A 25,005-nucleotide genomic window follows, 5' to 3' on the forward strand; every position below is an offset into this window, starting at 1 on the left:
GTCCCACTAGTTTACAAACCACAAGATGTTGAGTTTTAGTTCTGCCTTCGGTATGAAAGCCAGCTGGAATAATCGCCAGGAGACTGAGAGTTCTAGTCCCACCTTAAGCTGAGTCAACCTTGAGCCGGTCAGAATCGAACTGCCGACAGCCGGCATTCAGCCTGCCGTGCTACGTCCTTAACCACTGCGCCACCATGGCTCTTTGTGTCGTTTTTAAGGGTCAAACATCAAAATGGAAGCCGTTGTTGGCAACTCATCTGATGAAGGACCTTGGATGGCCACAATGCCTGGGAATTCTAGTGCGCATTTTGGCACAACTGGGTGGCTATTCAGCTAAACCTTTCGGGGGAAAAGGAGCCGGGGGGTGGGGGTGGGGGCGTTGCCGTTTGAAGACCAGCAGCATCCAAGAAAGATAAAACCTGCAAGCACAAATATTGACTTGCCCTTTGGAACGATTGATCCTGGGGCTTCCTATCCCTGAGCATCAAGTCAGTTGTGAAGTTGAAAGAAAATGGCCAATGGCGTCTTTCTCCCCGCGCTGAGTCTGCTTGGATGTTTTTTCCTCACCGAGTGTGCAGGTCAGTTAATTTCACATCTGTTCCACAAACCTCTGGGTTTTGTTTTGGGCTTGGGAGGGAAGAGAAACCTCTGGATTTTGTTTTGGGCTTCAGGAAGAGAAACCTCTGGATTTTGGTTTGGGCTTGGTGTGGGGAGAGAAACTCCTTTTGCCTTTGAGAAGGAATCAACATCTGGGACCTAGAATTTCTGTTGCTAAGCGAAAAAATTGTTAAGATATTTCTCGGTGGTCTAATGCAGTGTTTCTCAACCTTAACATCTTTAAGTTGTGTGGACTTCAACTCCCAGAATTCCGCAGCCAACGTCTTTCGACTTCACGTCCCAGTATTCCCAGGCCAGCATCTCTGGACCTCAACTCCCTGAATTCCCCAGCCAACCTCTCTGGACTTTGACTCCCAGAATTCCCCAGCCAACGTCTCTGGACTTTGACTCCCAGAATTCCCCAGCCAGCGTCTTTCGACTTCACGTCCCAGTATTCCCAGGCCAGCGTCTCTGGACTTCAACTCCCAGAATTCCCCAGCCAGCAGCATCTTAAAGGTGTTGAGGTTGAGAAACACTAGTCTAATGGAAGCCTCCAATGTCCTTTTGGTACTACCCTCGGGTGGATGGGGGAAATCATTTATTCAGGTGAATCCTAATGTTCTGAGGCAGGAACAGGGTTTCGTCTTTAGGATGTGACACAGTGCATTAACATCTGAATCCCAAGCAATCAGGGATCCGTGCCCGACGTTAATTGCTCTAATACAGGTTGGCTGAGAAACAAAAAATTAGCTGGAAGTCAACCAACTGACCTTCAATCTAATCTTCTGGGGGGGGGGAGGTAGATGAAAGATAAGCAACTGTTGAGCCTTGGAGTAGCGAGGAATCCAGAGGTGCCCATTCCTGCGACGTTAGCAAAGCTGCTGTGAAGCTGAAGGAAAATGGCCCTCCGCGTCTTTGCCTTGGTCCTCGGACTGCTGGGAGGTCTTCTTCTCCTCACTGAGTGTGCAGGTTGGTTTCCTTCTCAGCTAAGCTTCTTCTGGTTGGAGATGAAAAGCTGTTTTTGTCACCCATTAAGGAATAAGCCACGGGAAATAAGTTCAACTTAAAGCCTCTAAAGATTGCACGGATATCGGATTAGACCAAACAACTCTCATCCGTTGCAGTTGCAACTTTACGCGCAGGCTCTTAGTAGGACTTGCTCCCAAGTCATTGTGTATAAATTTGGTTTGCAACCAATAAACCTTTGCATCTACCCAACCGATAAAATGTAGATTTGGGGAATAGTTTCAAAAGTACTTTGTGAATAAGCAACTTGTCTTTGTATTCCTTGAGGATAATTTGCTTTTTATCCAAGAAGTTTGGTTATAAATCCTTCCTCCCTCCACCATTCGGTCAGAGCCGTAGAAGCTTCTTGGATGAGAAGCAAAATGTCTTCGAGGAAAAAGAAAATCTTTTGAAAAAGCTCTTTTGGGACAACCATGACCTGGCTGACTGAGAACAGCACTTGGGAAACAGTAAGTGGGAAAAGAGAGAGGTTATTAAAACGTGGCTGCTTATACGAACAAATACCCATTTTAAAAGTTAGAACCGCATTTACAATAATGGAATTAGTAATCCCAAACGTACATTTCAAATCGAACTTGGATTGTTTGTAAGGAATTTACACTGAAATGAATCCCCAATGCACTGGCATTCGATTTGCTGAAAATGTAATTCGAAACGGCTAAATTATAGCCTTCATAAATTTCTAGGACTTTCTTTTGTTCGTTTTAGGGTATTGTATGTTACTATTGCTGTTGATCAGGATTGCTGAGCCCCTCTGGAAATCTCTTCTATTGATGGCTAGCGATAAAATAAGAAATCACCAGACCAAATTGGAAGTTTAATTATTATCTTCCTGGGGAAAGGGATAATAGATTGCAGAGCTGCCTTTGATTTTATCAACCATCGTTTAGCTTTTCGATATTGACCAGTGAAATTCACAACAAAAGAATACAGTCATATCTTCCTTGTCTCAATAAAGACGAATCTGCAGCCTTTTTTTTTTTTTTTGAAAAAAATCCGTTCTAAGCTAGTATAAAAGAGTTTGCATTGTTCTTTTGGATAAAATAACGTACAAAAACAGGACGATTGTTATGAAACAAAACTGGAAAAAACCCACATGTCTTTTGATTCCCCCCCCCCCCGGTTCCGTTCCCCTAGAGAACATTTCTGTCTATAACCTCTCCCTCTCTTTTTGTGTTGTAGTTTTTATCAATCAGCAAAAGGCAAGTTCTGTCTTGCGCCGATATAGAAGGTATAATTCTGGAAAACTTGAAGAGATTTTTAAAGGAAATCTGGAACGGGAGTGCATTGAGGAAATATGTGATTATGAAGAAGCCCGAGAGGTTTTTGAAGATGACGCTCAAACGGTGATTAGAGGCATCAAGAGAAGTTAATTTCTTTCTCCTTCCTTCCTTCTTTTCTTCCTCCTCCTCCTTCCTCCCCTCCCCCTTTTTTCTTTCTCCTTCTGCTACTCCTCTTCTCCTTCTCCTCCTTCTCCCTCCTCCCCTCCCCACCTCCTCATTATCTCCTTCTCCCCCACCTCTTTCTCCTCCTCTTTTTCTTCTTCTCATCCTCCTCCTCTTCTTCTTGCATTTCAGGTGGTTACATAGCCACCATCTTCATCCCTATCCTGATCAGGGTGCCATAAATAGGTTTTTCCAGAAGAGTATTCCTGGGGAATGAGGTCTTGATTCAAGATGGGAAAGATGGATGCCAAATTAGTTCCTTTCTCATTCAAAACCGGCCCTGTGAATTCCATTGAGAAATGTATGCAATTTATCAATGGATAGCTTGCAGAATATATCCAACATGACCTTCAAGATCAGGTCCAATGTGACCTTCTTCAATTTCAGTAGGCCTACCTTTATTCTTCCAAAGATCTATGTGGACCAATCAAGTCTAGAAGCATTATTTAGATTTGAAACCAAAGGAGATACTCTATGACCAGGAGGAACTTCTCAAAGGATGGGACTTGTAGTTGTGTTGTTTAGTGTATGGACGTGGTTAGAGAGTGTATATCTGAGCGACAATGAGATCATTACCACAAATGAACTTTGGGTCTGAATTTAGAATCAATTCTCTTTCTATTTGAATGCAATGTTGTAAATTGTTCTTTTTTTCAGGTGGTATTTTGGAAGAAATATATTGGTAAGTATTCCTTCAAAGAATCGTCAACACACGTCTAGCATTCTAGCTCTCCTTTGATAAAGACTCTGTGGACTTCAACTCCCAGAATTCCCAGCCAACCAGACCTCCAACCTTCCATTTCAAAAGTCACATTTTCATTAGATGGAAAATACTTTTGAGAAGTAGACTCAAATCCAACTTCCTTGTCTCTATCTCACCCGATAAGCTTATTCTTATTCTTTCTCTCTCATCATTAAAGATCCTTGTTCAGTAAACAATGGAGATTGTGAGCAGATTTGCAGAAATGAGCAAAAAGGGACGGCAGCGTGTTCCTGTGTTGATGGATACCATCTGTTAGAAGACCAGAAGACCTGTGTGCCATCAGGTAAACCTGGGAGGGGGGGATATTTATTTATTCATTCCATTTCTGTAGCTGCTCATCTCAATCAATTTTAGGATAGAAGGCGGGGCTTAGCAGTGAGAAGATGGACTTTCAGGCTACTCCTGAAACTCCTTCTATTCAGAAGCATTTGGACGGTCCCTTTTTGGACCCAAGCTGTCCCGGAGAGACAGTGAAAGGTAGGGGGAGACCCAGTGGTCCCAGAGATGTTCGCAAAGTCTGTGGGGACCTGGAAAAACCTCCTTTGCCAGTGACTTCCGGATTAGCCACAAGGCTAACTGAACCTGCAGACAGACCTAAAGAAATTCGAAAGTGTTTCCAGCTGCTAAGATTATTTTATTATTCAGAGAAAAACAGACCGCCTAAAAATTCAAACTAATTTAAATTAAAGAACAGAAGTATCTAGCGGCGATTTTGATCTTTTTACTGGTTTGTGGACGGTGGTTATCCTACCTTTTAAATGTTTTAAAATGTTATTCACACGGACAAAGGATAGATTACTCCAACATCTCCTCTGATCTTCTGCAAGCGGGCTGTAAACCAATTCACTATAATTTGGTTGTTTACAACTTGACACTTTTATTGCTTGGCTGTATTGGCTTAAGATCTGATAAGATTGCAGTTTTCAGCCTGCTTTTACTTGCAAATACTTCAGAGCTCTCAAGAAAAAATACTAACTGCGTACAAACATGGCGTCTATTCAAGCGTCTATTCAAATGATTTTTTCAGCACTACAGAAGATGTCTGACACACAAAATAGAATTCAGAGAAAATTGGATTATTTGGTGTTTTTGGCAACAAAGTATGAGGAAAAAACTGAGAATGTTTTTCAAATACAAAATAAGAATTTCGGAGATAAAGAACCTCATATTCGTGATGATTGGTTTACTTCTGAGGGCGGAAAGAATGGAATGTTTGAAGAGTTGTTTATGTAACAAAAAATAAAGTAATTTATATAAAAAAGTCACATTTTCTTTAGATGGAAAATACTTCTGAGAAGTAGACTCAAACCCAACTTCCTTGTCTCTATCTCACCCGATAAGCTTATTCTTATTCTTTCTCTCTCATCATTAAAGATCCTTGTTCAGCAAACAATGGAGATTGTGAGCAGATTTGCAGAAATGAGGGCATAGGGAGGGCAGCGTGTTCCTGTGTTGATGGATACCATCTGTTAGAAGACCAGAAGACCTGTGAGCCATCAGGTAAACCTGGGAGGGGGATATTCATTTATCCGTTCCATTTCTGTAGCTGCTCATCTTAATCATCTTTGATTTGAGGATCTCCATTGTCTCCCATGCATTGAGGCTGTGGTTGTATGATAATTTGGCAATGAGATGCATCGCTAAGATGGTTTGACTCACCAAGCCAGAGGTTCTGGTGGATCACAGCAGTGAACAAGCATCTCCAAGCTTCATTCTTCTTGGCCACCTTCTCCTTCTGTAGCTGTCAAGGGTTCCGATGGATGCCCTAACTAAATCATGAGCTTTCAAGTTAAAAGAAATTCAGTTATTTACAAGTCAGCATGCAACCAAATGAAGCCAGCTCTGACCCCACATAATTTACAGCCCAATTTTGACCCTGTTTCTCCCACTCCCGCCCCCAGGGTGTGTCATAAATCACATTATCCAACAGAGCACTTTCCCCGGGCTGTAGAGATCACGCCCCTTTAGCTGTTCCAGATAACCTAGGACACAGCCTTGAGGAAGGTATGTGTGGAATGTGCTTCTGGTTGTAGCTGCCATCAGTTTTCTCCCTTCTTGCCTATGGCATCTCGTGAGCAGGCCAGGGATGCTTTGCGAGTTGACATTAACTCCCTTCCCATAAGAATCAGTTAGGTAGTTATCAACCCCAACTCTGTTCTAGGCATGCAGAAGACTCAGATCATGGCTGGGCAATTTCTTTCTCATGGAACAGAGCTCCCATCTTCTCTTCCCAGGACTTTTCTCTTGTGGAACGATTACATTGCCAGAAGCTATAACATCCGAACTCTCATCGGACCAGAGTCACCTCAGCAACACCAAAAGCCACAAACAGAAGTTAAACACTGCTCAGATTCTCCTCCCGATAAGCATTCCTGATCAAGACTGGGGTCAGAGCTGGAGAGGACAGGTTCCATGGCAGGTAGGCAGATGAATGGAGGGGTTTTCCGTCACGTGCTCTGCTTTTCTTGAGGTGGCAACCCCTCTTCTCGTGAAGAATCCCTCAAAAGAATCAATTCCTTAGGTTGAAGGGCTGTCCTTATGTAGGATTAATGGGTTGGAAATGTTCAGCCTTTGGAATACTGTCTATTCTGCCTCTGTACATTTGCCACAATCTGACACAATTTATCTGCTCCCAGGTTTATCTGTTCGGCTCCGATAACAAACGATTTTGTGAAGGGGTACTGATTAGTGATAGGTGGGCTCTCACAGCAGCGCATTGCCTGGTGTATAAGCCTCACACAGCTGTGGCAGGTAAGGAACCATTCGTCTGGACCAAGGGTCTCCAACCTTGGCCACTTTACGAGCTATGGACTTCCAACTCCCAGAATTTCCTACACGCAGCTTGATGGGAGTGAAGCCACCTCAGATGGGTTTGTTCTTCTTCCCTTGAAACAGGAGAATATGACACCGTCATCTTCCACCGCTCTGAGCAGATCCGTCGAATCGTGAGGGTGGTCCAGCATCCCAGCTACAACCGGACCAGCAAGTACGAAAACGACCTCGTTCTTCTGGAACTCATCTCACCGTTGGACCTGAACAAATATGTCACCCCCATTTGCCTCGGGGACAGGGTGCTCACCGACTACCTGCTAAATCAAGGAAGAGGCAGCCTGAGTGGCTGGTGGAAGCTTGACTACTTACAGAAGGTCTCAAAAACCCTTCAGCGGGCCGACATCCAATATGTCGACCAGGCCAATTGTCTGCGGAAGAACGAGACCCAACTTCCTCTCAATACCTTCTGTGCAGGCCACCCTACCTTTGTCAAAAGAGTCTACCACGGAAACAGTGGCGCTCCGGTTGTTACGGAGAGGAACAACACGTGGTTTCTAACGGGGATCGCGACTTGTGGAGCGGAGTGTACCGGGGATGTGCCGTACGATATCTTCACTTCGATCGCAACGTATGTGGATTGGATACACAATGTGACAAGAGCGGAGCAGTAAGGAAGAGGCACAACGTGTTCTACCACTTCCCCGTCATCTCCTGACCATGTGAGGGAGGAGACCATGTGAGGGAGGAGACCTATATGATTGCTAATTCCTTTCATTTAATTAATTCATTAATTACCCTTTCATTTAATGACAGTACGTAGCCTTACACCAAAATTAATCATGCTTCATTCTAGGCGTTATTTTCACTGAAATCATGTCCGATTCACACAGAAATTAGCTGGGAACATAATACAGGTAGTGGTGGCATAGCCCAGTGCGTAAATCCCTTGTCTTAGAGAGTTCAAAAGCCCATTTTTAACCCCATTGTTGTGCGTCGAGCCACACCCTGCAACACCATCTGTTTTCTAAGCGCTGCCTTCTTACCTGGCTGGAGTGAAGGTAAAAACGCAGGAATAGAAAAAAAAATAGGATAGCAAATGAGCCTGAGAAAGGTGTTGAAATGCAGAAATTTTGTATGATGATGAAGTACAATGAAAGCAATAAATAAATAAATGGCAACATGAAAAAGATCACGGAGGGATGTGTTCTTATTTCTAAAAGCTTTAACGAGGCGACCCTGCGGAGTCCTAGGTGCTCTCTGAGCTTGGTGGTTTTGCTCCAGATGTTTCATTATCCAACTAGAGTACATCAACTGGAGGGAAAGGGAGGAGCAGGAGGAGCAGGTGGTGGTGGTGGAGGAGGAGGAGGAGGAGGAAGAATATGGTGGGGTTCTTGGGCTTCTTGGTGCTCTCTGAGCTTGGTTGTTTTCTTGGAAATATTTCATTTCCCAAACTAGGTAACGTAATCAGTGCTAGAATGGAATGGGGTTTGGGAGGAAGAGGAGGAAGAAGAAGAAGAAGAGGAAGAATATGGTGGGGTTGTTGGTGCTCTCTGAACTTGGGGGTTTTCTTGGAAATGTTTCATTACCCAACTAGTAACATCATCAGTGCTAGTGAAAGCATGTTAAAATATAGATTTAATATATGTTTGCAAGAACAATGGCAGCCGAGATCCTTTGGATTTATTAATTTATTTAGAAAGATTGCAGCTTTGAACCATGAATGGCCTGGGTTCACCCAAATAATTCCCCTGACAGAAAACCTCATCAAGGTTAAAGCTAACCAGTTCGGCCTAGTGGTTAAGGTCCCACTAGTTTACAAACCACAAGATGTTGAGTTTTAGTTCTGCCTTCGGTATGAAAGCCGCTGGGCTAATCGCCAGGAGACTGAGAGTTCTAGTCCCACCTTAAGCTGAGTCAACCTTGAGCCGGTCAGAATCAAACTCCCGACAGCCGGCATTCAGCCTGCCGTGCTACGTCCTTAACCACTGCGCCACCACGGCTCTTTGTGTCGTTTTTAAGGGTCAAACATCAAAATGGAAGCCTTTGTTGGCAACTCATCTGATGAAGGACCTTGGATGGCCACAATGCCTGGGAATTCTAGGGCGCATTTTGGCACAACTGGGTGGCTATTCAGCTAAACCTTTCGGGGGGAAAGGAGCCGGGGGGTGGGGGATGGGGGCGTTGCCGTTTGAAGACCAGCAGCATCCAAGAAAGATAAAACCTGCAAGCACAAATATTGACTCGCCCTTTGGAACGATTGATCCTGGAGCTTCCTATCCCTGAGCATCAAGTCAGTTGTGAAGTTGAAAGAAAATGGCCAACGGCGTCTTTCTCCCCGCGCTGAGTCTGCTTGGATGTTTTTTCCTCACCGAGTGTGCAGGTCAGTTAATTTCACATCTGTTTCACAAACCTCTGGGTTTTGTTTTGGGCTTGGGGGGGAAGAGAAACCTCTGGATTTTGCTTTGGGCTTCAGGAAGAGAAACCTCTGGATTTTGTTTTGGGCTTCAGGAAGAGAAACCTCTGGATTTTGTTTTGGGCTTGGGGGGAGAGAAACCTCTGGATTTTGTTTTGGGCTTGGAGAGAGGGAGAGAAACTCCTTCTGACTTTGAGGAGGAATCAACAGCGTAGAATTTCTGTTGCCAAGCGAAAAAAATTGTTAAGTGAGTGCTGCCTGCTTTTATATCCGTTTTCCCCCCATGGTTTTTGAGTGAATCGCTAAGCTCCTTGCATTAATTAATGGTTGCAGGAACTGGGCCTGGCTAGTCTAGTGAAGAGAAGGACCAGGGGAGACAGGATAGCAGTCTTCCAATATTGGAGGGGCTGCCACAGAGCGGAGGGAGGGTAAAACTATTTTCCAAGGCACCTGAAGGCCAGGGAAGGAACAATGGATGGAAACTGACCAAGGAGAGACTCAACCTGGAAATAAGGAGGAATTTTCTGATAATGAGAGAAATCAACCCATGGAACAGAAGTTGCTTTTGGGAAGTTGTGGGAGCTTCATCCCTGGAGGCTTTCAAGAAGAGACTGGACTGCCATCCGTCAGAAACAATGTAGTGTCTCCTGTTGGGTATGGGGGTTGGACTAGATGGCCTACAAGGTCCCTTCGAACTCTGTTCGCCTGTAATTTTGCACATTGTCTTCTCCATGGACACCTGCAAGAGGTATGAGCTTCCACTTTTCTGAAAAGTAGAACGTCTAAAGAAATGTAGTGCAGGACCAATAACCCAGCATTCTCTGCTGAATAACCCAGCATTCTCATATTGAAAAGTGGTTTATTTTTTTGTTCCTGAAAGCTAGATGGCTCTTCACTCTGTGCTGTAGAAAATTGGTTGAGATTCATTTGTTTTTAAAGCACAACGCAAAGGAAAAAACACTCACTCCAAGGACCTCTTTAGAGCTAAACAGGGCCAGTAACAGCGAAAGGCAATAAATATAATTATCTCAGCACTGAAGTAGGAACTCCAGCGGCTATTTAACACAGGTTGGGATATTTGCAGGACGATCGCGTCGAGACATGTTTGATTCTTCATCAATTGACTATTTGATTCCTCCCATTGACATTTCACATCTATTCTTTGGATGAGAGGAATCATCCTGCTTGATTGTTGTTCCGTGTTGTTTCTGAATGTCCTCCTTTGTTGACGCTCTCCTCGCAAGACAAGAAGAATATAACTACGAGCAGCAGCCAATCAGATCTCTCAAAGGTGCTTTTTTTCCCAAGAGGCAACTGGACTATCTGCTTTTTCTTCGAAGTGGTTTCACTTCTCATCCAAGAAGCTTCTTCAGCTTCGAGAGGCAACTGGACTTTCTGGTTTTTCTTCCAAGTGGTTTCGCTTCTCCAGTGACGTGCGGTGAGGTTTATGGCTGGTGAGGCAGTCCCTTCCCCTGACACCCCGCTGACTAAAGCACTTTCTTTCGCCCGCCTGAGCTCGCGGCAAAGCTCAAGCGGGCTGCCGCAAGCACAGGCGGGAGAAAGAAAGTGGGGTGTCGCGGGAAAGGAGAGAATGCCTGAGCATTGCATTTATTAAAGAAAAAAGAGAAAAGGGGAAATTGAAGGAAAAGAGGGAGTGCGGGGGCATCAGAAACGGAGAAAGAGAGGAGGAAGAGTGAGCGCGACGCTGCAGCTTTAAACAGAATGACAGAGTTGAAGCCTCTAAAAAATGCGCCCTCTACTATGAGGCAGGGGAACTGCGTGCCTCAACTACCTCGGGATTTTTTAGGCTTTTAACTCTCGCTTAACTCTGCTCGAGCTCCTAAAAAGTCAGACTAGATGAGGCATGCAGTTCTCCTGCCTCATGGTAGAGGGCGCTTTTTTAGATGCTTTTTTAAACAGGCAGTCATTCACGGTGAGGCAGCAGCTCGCTAGCCTAACCTCAGCACTCGCCTTTTCCTTGGCAAGAGCCAAGGTGGCACAGTGGTTAAATGCAGCACTGCAGGCTACTGCTAGATCAGCAGTTCAGCGGTTCAAATCTCACCGGCTCAGGGTTGACTCAGCCTTCCATCCTTCCGAGGTGGGTAAAATGAGGACCCAGATTGTTGGGGGCAATATGCTGACTCTCTGTAAACCGCTTAGAGAGGCCTGAAAGGCCTATGAAGCGGTATATAAGTCTAACTGCTATTGCTATATTGCTATTGCTATATTCCTATTTACATGTTTTTCTCCTTTTCATGATTGACAGTGGTGAGGCTGTGCCTCCCTTGATTGCACATCACTGCACTTCTCATCCAAGCAGCTTCTTCACCTCTTCAGCTTCAAGAGGCAACTGGACTTTCTGGTTTTTCGAACTGCTAGGCTGGCAGAAGCTGGGACAAGTAATGGGAGCTCACTCCGTTACGCGGTGCTAGGGATTCGAACCGCCGACCTTGATTGAAGTGAGGTGGTGCAGTGGGTAGAGTGCAGTACTGCAGGCTACTTCAGCTGACTGTTATCTGCAGTTCGGCGGTTCTAATCTCACTGGCTCAAGGTTGACTCAGCCTTCCATCCTTCCGAGGTGGGTAAAATGAGGACCCATTTGGGGGCAATATGCTGACTCTGTAAACCCCTTAGAGAGGGCTGAAAGCCCTATGAAGCGGTATATAAGTCTAACTGCTATTGCTATTGCTATTGCTATTGAGAAGCTCAGCATCTTAGCCACCGAGCCACCGCGTCCCCTATAGAAGCTACACTATACTGTTTAACTTGGAAAGATGGGCGAAAACAATAGAAAGTGTAGATGCTGGATCGTAAAGCAACGTTCAACTTTGTTCTGCAATGCAGAGGGGCAGCTCCACGTTTACGATTAATGCATCGTTCTCGTCAGCAACCCAGAATTTAATTGAGCTAAGTTGTGTGTCTGTGGCATTCTGCCAAAGCAGCCTGTTCCTGAATCACAGATTAATGGTTTGGAAAGCTGAGGCGTACCGCTCTGGTATCAAACCTGAAGACTTGGATGCTGGATCACAGGTGTTCTGCTTCTCTCTTGAGAATCTATCTGCTGAATAGAACTCCACATCGGTGACAGGGAAGGGCAGCGGGCCAGTAAACACTCAGCTCCAGTCAGTTGCCCCGACTCCACCCCACTCCAAGGGATTACGGGGGTCGTTAAAAGGAGATGGTGATGACTGCAGCCGTTCCTCGATTTACAACAGGTGGCTTAACAATCGTTCAAGGTTATGACAGACCTCTCCAAAGCTACTCATGTCCCTTTTTTTTTCAAACTTACGACGGCTACACTTCCTGCAGTCAGCTGATCATATTTTGGTTGCTTGGCTCATCTTGATGGCCATTTGTAGTGGCCCTGTGGTCACATGGCCACAATTTATGATTTTGGCACTTGCTTTCCCATTTTCTAACATTTCCTAACAGTAAGAAAAATTAAGCAGTGGAACAGAAGTTGCCTTCAGAAATCGTGAGCGCTCCATCACTGGAGGTGTTTAAGACCTGAGATTGTATAGGTTCTCCTGCTTGAGCAGGGGGCTGGACTAGAAGACCTCCAAGAGCTGAGGTGGCGCAGTGGTTAAATGCAGCACTGCAGGCTATTTCAGCTGACTGCTAGTTCGGCAGTTCGGTGGTTCAAATCTCACCGGCTCAGGGTTGACTCAGCCTTCCATCCTTCCGAGGTGGGTAAAATGAGGACCCGGATTGTTGTTGGGGGCAATATGCTGACTCTGTAAACCGCTTAGAGAGGGCTGAAAGCCCTATGAAGCGGTATATAAGTCTAACTGCTATTGCTATTGCTATTGTCCCTTCCAATTCTTCTCTTCTCTTCTGAAAAAAAATATATCCATTGGGGAATATCAATTGGCTGTAAAACTCGCTTAACGACCGGGCATAAATGTCAGGTTTGGTCATGTGAGTCCTTGACTTGCAACCACCACTATAATCCCAGACTCAATTCCAGTCGTTAAGTCAAGGACTGACTATACAGCCTCGTCCCAATCTCGGGATTGCTTGGGGGTCGATCCGAACAGTATCTCTCTGACTCCCGCTTCCTTCTTCCTTCCTTGGCACCCTGAAGTTTTTATAAATCAGGAGGAAGCAAGCACCGTTTTGCACCGAAACAGGAGATTCAACACCGGGAGACTTGAGGAAGTGCTACAAGGGAACCTGGAACGAGAATGTTTGGAAGAAATATGCAGCTACGAAGAAGCGAGAGAAATTTTTGAAAATGATGAGAAAACGGTGAGTCGCCTGGTGGGAAACCTGGAATTTTGATGGGGGTGGAGGTGGGTGAGCTTTCAGGTCATCTGATTCCTGCCTTCTGCAGAAATACACACCCTTCCATTAAATCCATAGAGGGTGGGTGATATTTATTTAGAAGTTAGAAGGTGCTCCAGTTTCAGAGACAGATGTTTAAACAACCAGGAATGTTACTTGTGCAAGAGGCAAAGGTGTGCTAATGTAGCCCAGAATTAGCACTGGGTTCTGCAGGCTGAGGTCCTTTAAACAAATATTACTGTCCTCAAATAGACTTTTGTTTTTTAATTGCTATGTCAACTTTCTAATTTTGGTGGGCATGGGAAGTGACAAATTCCCTCTAATGCCAAAATTGTTGACAATTTTTCTCCAGTAGCGTTTGGGATTCTACATTCTATTGGCTCTCAGTTCTTATTTATATAGATTTTATCTTTGCATCAAGGCAAAGTTACGTCCCTTTCCTTTTCCTTTTCCTTTTCTTTTCCTTTCCTTCTTTCCTTTCCTTTCCTTTCCTTTCCTTTCCTTTCCTTTCCTCTCCTCCTTTCCTTTCCTTTCCTTCTTTCCTTTCCTTCTTTCCTTTCCTTTCCTTTCTTCCTTTCCTTTCCTTTCCTTTCCTTTCCTTTCTTCCTTTCCTTTTCCTTTCCTTTCTTCCTTTCCTTTCTCTTTCCTTTCGCTTTTCATTTTCCTTTCCTTTCCCCTTTCCTCTTCCCTTTCCTTTCCCTTCACATTTTCCTTTTCCCCTTCCCTCCCTTCCTCTTCCTCCTCCTCCTCCTCCTCTCTCTCTCTCTCTCTCTCCCTCTCTCTCTCTCTTTCTTTTCTTCACCATCCAGTGCATTCTTAACTCTGATTAAGTTGTAACTAGATTGCAACTCCTGCTCTTGGTTTAAAGCCCTCTCAGTGTCTCTTGAATGAAGTCAGAGATTACCACTTTCTAAAGTGCACCGTCAAGGTTTTCATTGATTTGCAGTATTTGTAAATCACCCATCAAAAAGAAGAACTCTAGATGAATACAGCAAGGAAACAACACAGATTACTCACAAAGAACCTTGCAAAATTGTACAGAATTTTTTTTTTAAAATGTAGTCCTCATCATCTATTAAAAAAAATAAACCATATATTTTTAAAGCTTTTCTGTTTGAATTCCATGCTTGTGCTTCCTTTGCAGATGGCATTTTGGACAGTCTATATCGGTAAGTGATTTCTGTTTTCCCCTTCTCGTTTTAATGGCACGACGGAGTTCCTAGTTCAAAAATCAAAATATTTCCGTTCCGGTCGGAAGAGATCTGACCGTCTTATGGATTAATGGACAGGAAATCCTGAAAAGTGAGGAATAAGATAAGAATGGAGTCAGCCACTCTGCGTTCAGCCGAGGTGGCGCAGTGGTTAAATGCAGCACTGCAGGCTTCTTCAGCTGACTGCAGTTCAGCAGTTCGGCTGTTCAAATCTCACCAGCTCAGGGTTGACTCAGCCTTCCATCCTTCCGAGGTGGGTAAAATGAGGACCCAGACTGTGGGGGCGATATGCTGACTCTCTGTAAACCGCTTAGAGAGGGCTGAAAGCCCTATGAAGCGGTATATAAGTCTAACTGCTACTATTGCTATTGTCCTTTCTCTCTTTCAAAGATGGAGATCAATGCGAACCAAACCCCTGCAAGAATGGAGGCCGTTGCAAAGATGACACAAATGATTACACCTGTTGGTGTCCAGGTGGTTTTGATGGAAAGAGCTGTGAACTTGGTACGTTGAGACATTCATCTTATCCTTTTATTATGGCTCAGTGGAGGCTTCCCTTCCCCTTTTCCTTTGCAACCAACGGCAAATCTATTTGGGGCCTTAAAATTAGTATTTAGATGTCTGTAGAGATTCTCAGTCCTCCAGGTCACGGTTGTCCTAAAGGTGCTTCTCCAGGAGGCAACTGGACTTTGTTTTTCTTTTGAAGATGTTTCGCTTCTCATCCAAGAAGCTTCTTCAGCTGTGACAGGTGTCAGGCCTGGAAGCCATTTTTTACATTACAGGCCTTCAGGCCTGCCACATTTTGTACTGTGGGTAAAAAGGGAGTGGGGATTATACAGAGTATGGATGATATGTAGCCATAACAACATTCTTTCTCAGAAAGTCAAGGCCATCTTGCCCTGCAGCTGCTGATGAGGTGACCAGGAGGCATCTCCAGTTGGGACTGTGCCTGATTGGACCATGTGAAGGACTTGTGGGTGCTGGGCAGGGTATACAATGACCTTCAGTGTGTCTATGGATATCTCCATGTGTTGCTGAGTTATAATTCTTTCACTACTCTCCATATTAGAAGTTGTAATTTAGCAATACCTGGAGTGTCACATGTTGTGTGACTTTGCAGCAAACCTCCACACGCTCCAACAATATGCATACATAGGTCAGTTCTGGGTCCATAAACACCTCAATATACTCACGTTTTCTCTCTCAGGCAGTTGAGAAGCAAACATCACTGGAGCCGCATGTGGCTCTTTCATCCCTCTGCTGTGGCTCCCTGTCGCCATTCAGTACCACAGTTTTGAGAGGAGCTTCCAGTTGGGGTGAGGGGGGGGGGCGGAAACAGGTTGTGCCAGGAGGAGACTCTATGGCAAGGGGCGGGTTTTCCAGCCAGCTCCACAATTGATAGGGTTTTTGGTTAGGACAGGTAGAGAAAAAAGGATGCCGCACTAGGAGGAGACGCTATGGTGAGGAAACTGGACTTCCAGTTGAAAGAGATATAAAGGATGCTGCTCTAGGAGGAGACTCTATGGTGGGGAAACCAGACTTCCGGTCGGCTCCAGAACTGAACAGTGGGCTTCCAGTTAGGACCTTTGTGGCTCTTTGAGTATTTAAGGTTGCCGACCCCTGGTTTAGATTAAGACATTTTCAGTGTGTCCATCATAACCTTTCAGATTCTCCTCTCTTCAGATTTTAAATTTCGATTGAGTATGTGCCATCAAGTCCTTATTAGTGACTATTGAAATCGATTTTCTCCATGATGATCTGTCACCAAATTTCGGGAACAGATCACCCTTCAGATCTTCCCAAAATGCACTCATTGCAAATGGGTCCATCCCAGTTTTCTGGCGGTCTTCTTCTCTTTCCACCATCAGAGCCTCCTCTGGCCAGCTGGTTCTTTGAATCACGTCTCCAAAGCACTTCAGGGGGGGATATCTGATCTCTTCCAATTTAGATGCTACCTGCAAAACCAAAAACGGGGGGTGCAAACAGTTTTGCAAGGATAACGAAGATGGACGAGCCGTTTGCTCCTGCTCCGCGGGATACAGGCTGAAGGAAGACATGAAAACCTGTGAGCCAACAGGTATGGCAAATATTGGAAAACAGTGCAAAATTTGCAAACAAAAGATAATAATAATACCAAAATTAGGCAGAACAGTATCTTCACGGTGGATTAATCTAAAGCTGTTTTTAATCCAACGTTTAGTTTCTCCCCAGATATTTCTCGGTGGTCTAATGCAGTGTTTCTCAACCTTAACGTCTTTAAGTTGTGTGGACTTCAACTCCCAGAATTCCCCAGCCAACGTCTCTGGACTTTGACTCCCAGAATTCCCTAGCCAGCGTCTTTTGACTTCACGTCCCAGTATTCCCAGGCCAGCGTCTCTGGATTTCAACTCCCAGAATTCCCCAGCCAACGTCTCTGGACTTTGACTCCCAGAATTCCCCAGCCAGTGTCTTTCGACTTCACGTCCCAGTATTCCCAGGCCAGCGTCTCTGGATTTCAACTCCCAGAATTCCCCAGCCAACGTCTCTGGACTTCAACTCCCAGAATTCCCCAGCCAACGTCTCCGGACTCTGTAAACCGCTTAGAGAGGGCTGAAAGCCCTATGAAGCGGTATATAAGTCTAACTGCTATTGCTATTGCTATTGCTACCGGTTCGCCCGAACCAGAGAGCACCAGCTGAATTGCACCACTGCTTCTCCCTGTATTGCAAGAATCTTCCCAGATGCCTTTCCTTTTTTGGGGAAGAAGGTTTCCTGAGTCTTAGGGAAGGTCAGGCTTAGGATGCTCGTGGCTGCAGAAGGATTCCAAGCTAGACCCTCACTTGACTCTCCCTTCCAGCCTGGCTGGCAATTTCCCGACTGTCTTTCTCCCCTTTGGTGTCTCCTTCAGTGCGCTTTCCCTGTGGAAAGATCCAAGCTCCAGAAGCCCAGAGTAAAGCCACTCGCTCCCACTCATTTGATCACTGGATCCCCTCAAGCAATGCGACCGAGGACTGGGAAGAAGGCTACAACCACACTCGGGTTTCCTTCCGCTTGTCGACCGATATACGAGTGGTTGGCGGCATGGAAAGCAAGAAAGGAGAAGTCCCATGGCAGGTAGGACATGGAGACCTGCCCACCATGGCTTCAGAGTTGCCCTCTCCATCAGGGACATTGGAGAGAAATGATATTAAGTGATAGGTAGTCAGGGCTGGATTTAGATGAAAAGGGGCCCTAGGCTATTCCACTTATGAGGCCCTTTCACCTCCCATTTTTAAGCTTGTAAATTACATGAGAGACAATAAAATACATCATTACTGTGATATATATATCAATATATATAGCTGGCCTCCCGACGGAGGGCGGCTCTGCTCTGCGGCAAAGGCAGCGAGGCCAGCCGCCTCCCCTGCTGCGCTCAGCTGTCAGGCTCGGCCCCCTCGCCCTCACCTGCCTGGCCGCTGGTGGGCTCCGCGTCGACGGGGCGGCTACTGGGAGCAGCCACGCCTCTCGCCCGACCGCCGGTGCTGGGAACGTGGGCGGGCTCCCCAACTGCCATGGCGCTGGAACAATCTTAACCAATACATTTTTATGTTTGTTTATTAGTCATATGCGTAGAATTTCTCCTTATTTTCGGTTCAGTGTTTTTAGAATACTGTAATTTTAATTTTGCTAACAATTTGAATGTAGGCCCCTCTTGATCTTGAGGCCCTAGGCTGAAGCCTAGTTAGCCTCTAGGAAAATCCGGCCCTGTAGATAATCCTCCCTTAGTCCTTTAGAGTTTCATTCAATATCTTCACCTTCCTTCTTTGGTTCTTCCTGGGAATTCCTAATTTTCTGCCCCCAGACTAACTGGATTGGGCAATTACTTCTATTCATCAGTCTTCAGTGGTTTTATTATTTCCTCTGGATGGTTGCATCAGGTTATTTATTTATTTTTTGTCAACAAGCACAAGGAAACAAGTAGGAAAACACATGAAAAAAATGGCACAAATAGATGGATAAAAAATAAGCGAAACCTAGCCATGAACACATAAAAAGAGTCCATATCAATGGGGAGAGTAGGACAGGGAGGGTAGGCACGCTGGTGCGCTTATGCACGCGCCCTTAGGGACCGCTTAGGAAACGTGTAAGGTGCACCGTAGACAGCTTAAGGTCAAAGGTATGGGGGTTAGAGCAGTGGTGGGTTTCAAAAATTGTTCGAACCTACTCTGTGGGTGTGGCCTCCTTTGTGGGAGTGGCTTGCCACCCATGTGACCGGATGGGAGTGGCTTGCCGCCCATGTGACCGGATATGAAGATGCCGACGACACTTGTCAGAACCACCTTAAATTACCTCACACACAGCACTGGCATGCATAAGAATAGGATGTCAACTTGTTTTTTAAAAGGCATCTTTGGTTTGTGTTAAAACAACTTCAACACATGCAACGTTCTGATTGCACCACAAACGCAGTAGTCATCCTTACCTTTCACAGAGGCACTGAGTTTTATAAATAGGAGCATGATAGTGTAGAATAATCATATCCAAGGACCAGTGGTGGGTTTCAAAAACTTTTGGAACCTCTTCTGTAGGTGTGGCCTGCTTTCCGGGTCCACTGGTGGAACCTCTTCTAACCGGTTCGGTAGATTTGACGAACCGGTTCTACCGAATAGGTGCGAACTGGTAGGAACCCACCTCTGGGTTAGAGGAACTAACACAGGATCGCGTACGGTGCTCCACACATTTACTACTCTGTTGCCGAAATCGCTTTTCCTGCAATCAAGATTAGAAGGGATTGCATTGAGTTTGTGTCTATGGGGAGCCCTCGTGTTCTTGCGGTTGAAGTCAAAGTAGCCATTCTCAGGTAGGACGTTGTGGCAGATTATCTTGTGCAACTAAGCTCAGGTCGTAACGTAGACGGTGCAGTTCAAGGTTCTCCAGGCCTAAAATTTGAAGCCTGGTGGTAGAAGGAATTTTATTACGAGCGGAGGAGTTGAGTCCTCGTCTTGTAAAACACCTCTGGACCAGTGGTGGGTTTCAAAAATTTTTGGAGCTTCTTCTGTAGGTGTGGCCTGCTTTCAGGGTCCACTGGTGGAACCTCTTCTAACCGGTTTGGTAGATTTGACGAACCGGTTCTACCGAATAGGTGCGAACTGGTAGGAACCCACCTCTGCTCTGGACCCACTCTCATGTTTTAATGTCCGAAATACGGCGTGGATTCCAGGCAGGTGAGCAGTATCCAAATATAGGTCTTTGGCCCTTTTTCCTTCCTGATCGGTCAATTCAAGGACACGGCAGGTAAAAATAAATTGCATTAAAACACCCCCCCACCTTTATAATCCCATGCAAATTCTCCCAGGGCTTTGCAGAGTTCAGGACATAAATTACGTTTTTGCCCAGTTAATTTCGCTTTGGCGCCATCTAAAGGCGACTCTCCTCATTACTATTTTAAAGGAGCTGAGACCCGTTTCCAAGAATGTTTTGCCCATTGTAATATAATGAAGCACGTTCTGATGGATTGGGAACAGCTTATGATCTCTTTGTTCTGTCTGCAACACATTCATTCAGGGCTCGAGCTATTTTGTAGCATCTTAAAACCCTCCTTGGAACAAAACAAAAAAATGATGCTGTAATAAAATTGCCTTGACTTTCAGGTTCTGTACGGGGAGATCTTTGGTTAATGGGTTAAGATCTTGTCCAAAATCTGGTTATTGTTGCTAACAGAGAAATGCTGATATTTTTTGAATGGCTAGAAATAACCTGGGTATTTATCTAAAAGTAAAGGTTCCCCTCGCACATGTGCTAGTCATTCCTGACTCTAAGGGGCAGTCCTCATCTCTATTTCAAAGCCAAACAGCTAGTGCTGTCCGAAGACGTCTCCGTGGTCACATGGCCGGCATGACTAAACACCGAAGGCGCACGGAACGCTGTTCCCTTCCCACCAAAGGTGGTTCCTATTTTTCTACTTCCATTTTTTAAATGTGTTTTCAAACTGTTAGGTTGGCAGAAGCTGGGACTAGTAACGGGGGCTCACTCCATTATGCAGCGCTAGGGATTCGAACCGTCAATCTGCCGACTTTCTGATCAACAAGCTCAACATCTTAGCCACTGAGCCACACCGTCTCTATTAGGCATTTATCTACAGGGCTTCAAAACAGTGTGGAGGCCCTTACAGAATACACAAAAGGCAACACTTACTTGTAGTAGAGTTTCACACTCAACACATCCCAACTCAACTTCAAAGCCAACTCCTGATTACTTCATGGACACAACTACGTCACAAGAAAAATATAGAAGTTTTCTTCTGAGATATTTCCTAGGACAAGCTGCTGTTTCTTCTTCTTCTTCTTCTTCTTCTTCTTCTTCTTCTTCTTCTTCTTCTTCTTCTTCTTCCTTCCTCCTCCTCCTCCTCTTCTCCCTCCTCCTATTCCTCCTCCTCTTCTTTTCTTCTTCCTCCTCTTCTTCCTCCTCCTTTCTTTATTCTTATTTTCTTCCTCCTACTCCTCCTCCTCCCCCTCCTCCTCCTCTTCTTCTTCCTCTTCCTCCTCCTCCTCCTCTTCTCCCTCCTCCTATTCCTCCTCCTCTTCTTTTCTTCTTCCTCTTCTTCCTCCTCCTTTCTTTATTCTTATTTCCTCCTCCTCCCCCTCCTCCTCCTCCTCCTCTTCTTCTTCTTCTTCCTCTTCCTCTTCCTCCTCTTCTCCCTCCTCCTATTCCTCCTCCTCTTCTTTTCTTCTTCCTCCTCTTCTTCCTCCTCCTTTCTTTATTCTTATTTTCTTCTTCCTCCTCCTCCTCTTCTTCTTTTTCCTCTTCCTCTTCCTCCTCCTCTTCTCCCTCTTCCTCTTCCTCCTCCTCTTCTCCATCCTCCTCTTCCTCCTCCTCTTCTTTTCTTCTTCCTCTTCTTCCTCCTCCTTTCTTGATTCTTATTTTCTTCTTCCTCCTCCTCCTCCTCCTCCTCCTCCTCCTCCTCCTCCTCCTCCTCCTCCTCCTCTTCTTCTTCTGCCATATCCATCATCAGATATTGGCGATCATGTTGGCCATCCTATTTTTATCAACAGCCGCACAAAAAAAGCACTGCTGAGTTTTGTCCAAACCAATCCCTTAGATTTTGAAGCCATGATGTTCTTCTTCTGCCTGGACTTCCTTTGCCTTCAATCTTTCCTTGGAGAATTAAGTGAAGGATGCTGCATTTTTCCGGGTGTCGCATCCCATATCCAAAATAGTCTAACTTTCGCTTTTTAATGGTTTTGATCTAGCTTACAGCTCCAGAACTTTCTGGCAACCTCGCATCCGAATACTAGCTAGTCCTGCCCCTCCTTAGCTTCCAAACAAAGTTAATTAGGTGCTGTCACCTGCTAAGACTTTCATTTGTGCTGCCCAAAATGCCGATTTCTAAAGGACCATCGGCAAGAGCCGAGGTGGTGCAGTGGTTAGGGTGCAGCACTGCAGGCCACTTCAGCTGACTGCAGTTCTGCAGTTCAGCGGTTCAAATCTCACCGGCTCAGGGTTGACTCAGCCTTCCATCCTTCCGAGGTGGGTAAAATGAGGACCCGGATTGTTGTTGGGGGCAATATGCTGACTCTGTAAACCGCTTAGAGAGGGCTGAAAGCCCTATGAAGCGGTATATAAGTCTAACTGCTATTGCTATCTATCTATCTATCTATCTATCTATCTATCTATCTATCTATCTATCTATCTATCTATCGATCTCTATCTATATCTATCTCTCCCTCTCTCTATATCTATCTATCTATCTGTCTATCATCTATCTATCATCTATCTATCTATCTATCTATCTATCTATCTATCTATCTATCTAATCTATCTATCTCTCCCTCTCTCTATATCTATCTATCTATCTGTCTATCATCTATCTATCATCTATCTATCTATCTATCTATCTATCTATCTATCTATCTAATCTATCTATCTCTCCCTCTCTCTATATCTATCTATCTATCTGTCTATCATCTATCAATCTATCTATTTATCTATCTATCCATCTATCTGGGTGAAATGAGGACCCAGACTGTGGGGACAATATGCTGACTCTGTAAACTGCTTAGAGAGGGCTGAAAGCCCTATGAAGCGGTATATAAGTCTAACTGCTATTGCTATTGCTATAAGTATAGTTTGGGATCCTGTCTATCCCCCATCATGTCCCACCAGAAGCTTTCTGGAAGCCCACAGGCACGACGTCATCTCAATTTCATCACCAAGATGTTGGCTTTCCCTTTCAACCCCTGGGTTGCTCTGTTCTTAACCAACAGTGGTTGACTTGATATGGGTTTGTTTTTTTTGTAACCCCCGTCCCCAGGTTTATTTGCTCAATTCTGAAGGGAAAGGCTTCTGTGGAGGCACCATCATCAATGAAATGTGGATCGTGACAGCAGCTCATTGCCTGGAGTTCCAGCCCAAAAGGATTGTAGCAGGTAAACACACCGGCTGCCCTTCTCCTGGAGAGAGGGCTCAAGTAAAATATATAGTGTTGCAGTGACTTGGCTTAGGACCAGATCCGAGAGGCTGCGGTGGAGGAAGAAACAGGCCGAAACGGCGAGCGTAGTTAAAGATCAACAAACATGAGAAAAAACACCCCCCCTTTCTTTCATGCATTTTGGGTAAGAATACAGAATTCCCCTCGAGTTCCTGATCATATTATCTAGCTTTTAGCATCTAGCATGTTAAGAGATTTGCCTTAGCTGCTTTAATTATATTATATATTATTTCTTCTTCTTCTTCTTCTTCTTCTTCTTCTTCTTCTTCTTCTTCTTCTTCTTCTTCTTCTTCTTCTTCTTCTTCTTCTTCTTCCTCCTCCTCCTCCTCCTCCTCCTTTATTTCTCCTCCTCCTCCTCCTCTTCTTCTTCCTCTTCTTCCTACTCCTCCTTTCTTTTTCCTTCTTCTATTTCCTCCTCTTCCTCCTCTTCTTCTGTTCCTCTTCCTCCCCATTTTCTTCTTCCTCCTTCTTTCTTCTTCCTCCTTTTCTTTCTCTTCCTCCTCCTCTTCTTCTTCTTTTCTTCTTTCTCTTCCTTTTCTTCCTCCTCCTCTTCTTCTTCCTCCTTTTCTTCCTCCTTCTCCTCTTCTTCTTCCTCTTCCTCCTTTTCTTCCTTCTTTTCTTCCTCTTCTTCTTTCTCTTCCTCTTCTTTTCTTCTTTCTCTTCCTTTTCTTCCTCCTCCTCTTCTTCTTCCTCTTCTTCCTCCTTCTCCTCTTCTTCTTCCTCTTCCTCCTTTTCTTCCTTTTCTTCCTCTTCTTCTTTCTCTTCCTCCTCCTCTTCTTCTTTTCTTCTTTCTCCTCCTTTTCTTCCTCCTCCTCTTCTTCTTCCTCCTCCTTTTCTTCCTCCTTCTCTTCTTCTTCCTCTTCCTCCTTTTCTTCCATCTTTTCTTCCTCTTCCTCTTCCTCCTTCTCCTCCTCTTCTTCTTCACTTCCTCCTCCTCTCCTTCCTTCCTTTCTCCCTCTCTCCTTCCTTTCTCTTCCTCCTCCTTCCCTCTCCAGGTGAACACAATATCTACACTGTGGACAACACCGAACAATACCGCAACGTGGTGAGAGCCATCCCTCACCCTACCTACAACACCACCAACAAGTACCACAATGACATTGCCCTCCTGGAGTTGGATGCCCCTCTGGAGTTCAACCACTACGTCATCCCCATTTGCCTGGGGGACAAAGAGTTCACTAACAGCCTCCTTAAGTTCGGGGCGGGAACCGTGAGCGGATGGGGGAAACTGGCTTACCAAGGCCGGCAGGCCAGCATCCTTCAGGTGCTGAGAATCCGCTTCATTGACCGACCGACTTGTCTGAGGAGCAGCAGTTACCCCATCTTGCCCAATATGTTCTGCGCGGGCCACCCCAGCGAAGCCAAGGACACCTGCCAGGGGGACAGCGGGGGTCCCTACACCACGGACATTGAACACGTCTGGTTCCTGACAGGGATCACCAGCTGGGGGGAGCAGTGTGCCAAGAAGGATAAATATGGGATCTACACCCGGGTCTCCAGGTACGTCAAGTGGATTAGAGAGACCACTAAACGTACATGAGCGAATCAATCCCAAATCTTGAGAGACTGCCTCCTGTCAATTACCTCCACACGACCTATTAGATCTCACCGACTAGGCCTCCTCCGAGTTCCATCTGCCGGTCAATGCCGACTGGCAACTACGCGGAGGAGAGCCTTCTCGGTGGCAGCTCCGACCCTGTGGAACGATCTCCCCGTGGAGATTCGTACCCTCACCACCCTCCAGACCTTCCGCACAGCCCTCAGAACCTGGCTATCCCGTCAGGCCTGGGGTTAAGACTACAACCCGCCCAAATAGTATGAATGTTGTGTTTTAATTATGTATTTGTCTTATATGTTAAAAGTTTGTCTCCCCCCCCCTTTTAAATTGTGAGCCGCCCTGAGTCCCCCCAGGGAAAAGGGCGGCATATAAATAAACTTTAAATCTAAATCTAAATCTAAAATCCTGTGCCAGTGATGGCAAACCTTTTTGTAAACGTGTGCCAAAATTGTGCATGGGATAGCACCCTCCCGCATGCCCCACACCCACA

General features: G+C 45.4%; 2 protein-coding genes across 3 annotated transcripts; both read left to right on the plus strand.

Moving 5' to 3' along the window:
• Positions 1 to 441: 441 nt before the first annotated feature.
• LOC148043216 (coagulation factor IX-like) lies at positions 442 to 7,792 on the plus strand. The gene is made up of 8 exons (XM_087727738.1): positions 442 to 578; positions 1,401 to 1,566; positions 2,806 to 2,969; positions 3,726 to 3,750; positions 5,206 to 5,331; positions 6,066 to 6,250; positions 6,468 to 6,582; positions 6,727 to 7,792. Exons 2-8 carry the CDS (start codon positions 1,497 to 1,499, stop codon positions 7,272 to 7,274), a joined length of 1,233 nt encoding a protein of 410 aa, XP_087583864.1. The 5' UTR covers positions 442 to 578; positions 1,401 to 1,496; the 3' UTR covers positions 7,275 to 7,792.
• Positions 7,793 to 8,861: 1,069 nt separating this feature from the next.
• LOC148043217 (coagulation factor IX-like) lies at positions 8,862 to 24,512 on the plus strand. Of its 2 annotated transcripts, none has more exons than XM_087727219.1 (8): positions 8,862 to 8,983; positions 13,101 to 13,264; positions 14,445 to 14,469; positions 14,902 to 15,015; positions 16,460 to 16,588; positions 17,399 to 17,604; positions 22,781 to 22,895; positions 23,953 to 24,512. In XM_087727219.1, exons 1-8 carry the CDS (start codon positions 8,917 to 8,919, stop codon positions 24,495 to 24,497), a joined length of 1,365 nt encoding a protein of 454 aa, XP_087583345.1. In that variant the 5' UTR covers positions 8,862 to 8,916; the 3' UTR covers positions 24,498 to 24,512. The 2 variants fall into 2 exon arrangements, with proteins under 2 accessions (XP_087583345.1, XP_087583344.1); XM_087727218.1 differs by lacking the exon at positions 8,862 to 8,983 and adding an exon at positions 10,207 to 10,454.
• Positions 24,513 to 25,005: the final 493 nt, after the last annotated feature.

This window comes from Thamnophis sirtalis, unplaced genomic scaffold (genome assembly GCF_051295495.1).
Source record: "Thamnophis sirtalis isolate CommonGarterSnake01/CBP01778 unplaced genomic scaffold, rThaSir2_p1.2 scaffold_13, whole genome shotgun sequence".
NCBI classification, from domain to species: domain Eukaryota; kingdom Metazoa; phylum Chordata; class Lepidosauria; order Squamata; family Natricidae; genus Thamnophis; species Thamnophis sirtalis.